The 1,967-nt window shown below is 65.7% G+C and overlaps 1 protein-coding gene across 1 annotated transcript in view; it reads left to right on the top strand.

Moving 5' to 3' along the window:
- Positions 1-1,967, top strand: part of SSPO (SCO-spondin) — a 54,204-nt gene that overhangs the window by 48,024 nt on the left and 4,213 nt on the right. The window contains exons 60-62 of the mRNA XM_014955736.1: positions 7-141; positions 1,541-1,749; positions 1,841-1,938. Coding sequence (XP_014811222.1) covers positions 7-141; positions 1,541-1,749; positions 1,841-1,938 — 442 coding nt within the window. The remainder of the gene's footprint in view (positions 1-6; positions 142-1,540; positions 1,750-1,840; positions 1,939-1,967) is intronic.

Genomic DNA, 1,967 nt, shown 5'->3' on the forward strand with positions numbered 1-1,967 from the left:
CCCCCTGGGGTCCGTGCTCCCGAAGCTGCGGTGGTGGGAACACCACCCGGCACCGCGAGTGCCAGGAGAGCGCTGGGGGGGAGCCCTGTGGAGACACCGGCACCGAGGAGACAGCTGAGTGCAACACACAGCCCTGCCACGGTGGGCAACGCCGCGGTGGGACGGGTGGTGGGACCATGGGATGGTGGGACCATGGGATGGTGGGATGAGATGGTGGGAGGGTGGTTTGGTGGGATGGTGGGACAGGACAGTGGGATAGTGGGATGATGGGTGGGTGGGATGGTGGACGATGGGATAGTGGGCTCATGGAATGGTGGGACGAGATGGTGGGAGGGTGGGATGGTTGACGATGGGATGGTGGGATTGTGGGATGGTGGGATGTGGATTGGTAGGATGATGGGATCATCGCTACAGAACCTGCCTGGACCCCCAAACTGGGCTGCCCTGGGCCGGCGATGGGGCCACCTGCTTGGCTGAGCTGCGGCAGCAGCGTCTCTGCCCAGACCCCCACCTCTGCCAAGGTACCGGGGGGCAGGAGGGGGGCTGCAGAGGGCTGGGGGTGCGGGGACGGAGGTGGGTGACACCCCTTTCCCGTAGATCTCTGCCTCTGGAGCCCTTGGGGTCCCTGGGGACCCTGCCAGGACCCCTGCGGTGGGGGGTACCGCCTGCGCCACCGCCAGCCCCACCGGCACCCCCCGGGGCGATGCCGCGGACCCCACTCCCAGACCCAGAGCTGCAACACCGACGTCTGCCCAGGTGACACCCCCCATCCCGGCACCCCCATGGCACCCCCGAGGGTGGTTTGGTGGGATGGTGGGACAGGACAGTGGGATAGTGGGATGATGGGTGGGTGGGATGGTGGACGATGGGATAGTGGGCTCATGGAATGGTGGGACGAGATGGTGGGAGGGTGGGATGGTTGACGATGGGATGGTGGGATTGTGGGATGGTGGGATGTGGATTGGTAGGATGATGGGATCGTGGGTTGGTGGGACAGTGGATCGGTGGGATGGTGGGATTGTGGGATGGTGGGACAAAGGGATGCTGGATGGTGGGATGTGGATTGGTAGGATGATGGGATCGTGGGTTGGTGGGACAGTGGATCGGTGGGATGGTGGGATTGTGGGATGGTGGGACAAAGGGATGCTGGATGGTGGGATGTGGATTGGTAGGATGATGGGATCGTGGGTTGGTGGGACAGTGGATCGGTGGGATGGTGGGACGGTGGGATCATGAGATGGTGGGATTGTGGGATGGTGGTTTGGTGGGATGGTGGGACAGGATGGTGGGACAGGATAGTGGGATGGTAGACAATGGGATAGTGGGATCATGGGATGGCAGGACGAGACAGTGGGATGGTTGGACAGTGGGGGGATAGTGGGATCATGGGATGGCAGGACGAGACAGTGGGATGATGGGACAGTGGGATGGCAGGCAGTGGGACAGTGGGATGGTGGTTTGGTGGGATGGTGGGATAATGGGATGGTTGGATGATGGGATGGTGGGACGGTGCCAGAGCCATGCCCTGTGCCACGTGCAGCCTGTCCCCCGGGCGAGCTTTGGCAGGGCCCCGACCCATCGACCGGCTGCGAGCGGAGCTGCCGGGACATCTCGGACGAGCCACCGGGCAACTGCAGTGGCCCCCCAGCCCCCGGCTGCACTTGCCAGCCCGGCCACCACCGCAACAGCTCCGGCCACTGCGTCCTGGCCGCCCTCTGCGAGTGCTGGCACCGGGGGCAGCTCCATGAGGTGAGGGGTGCCTGGGGGGGTGGGGGGTGTTGGGGGGTGCCCCCTTGCACCCCCCGGCCGAGCTGAGCCCTGTCCCACCCCCCTTGGCCAGGCTGGCAGCGAGTGGCAGGAGGAGTGTGAGACCTGTCGCTGCCGGAGCGGGCAGGCTGCCTGCAGTGCCCACTGCCCCCCGCTCGCCTGCCCCGAGGTGTGGGGGGCTGCTGGGGAGGGGGCAGATG

Source organism: Calidris pugnax, unplaced genomic scaffold, assembly GCF_001431845.1.
Source record: "Calidris pugnax isolate Ruff unplaced genomic scaffold, ASM143184v1 scaffold272, whole genome shotgun sequence".
Classification (NCBI taxonomy): Eukaryota; Metazoa; Chordata; class Aves; order Charadriiformes; family Scolopacidae; genus Calidris; species Calidris pugnax.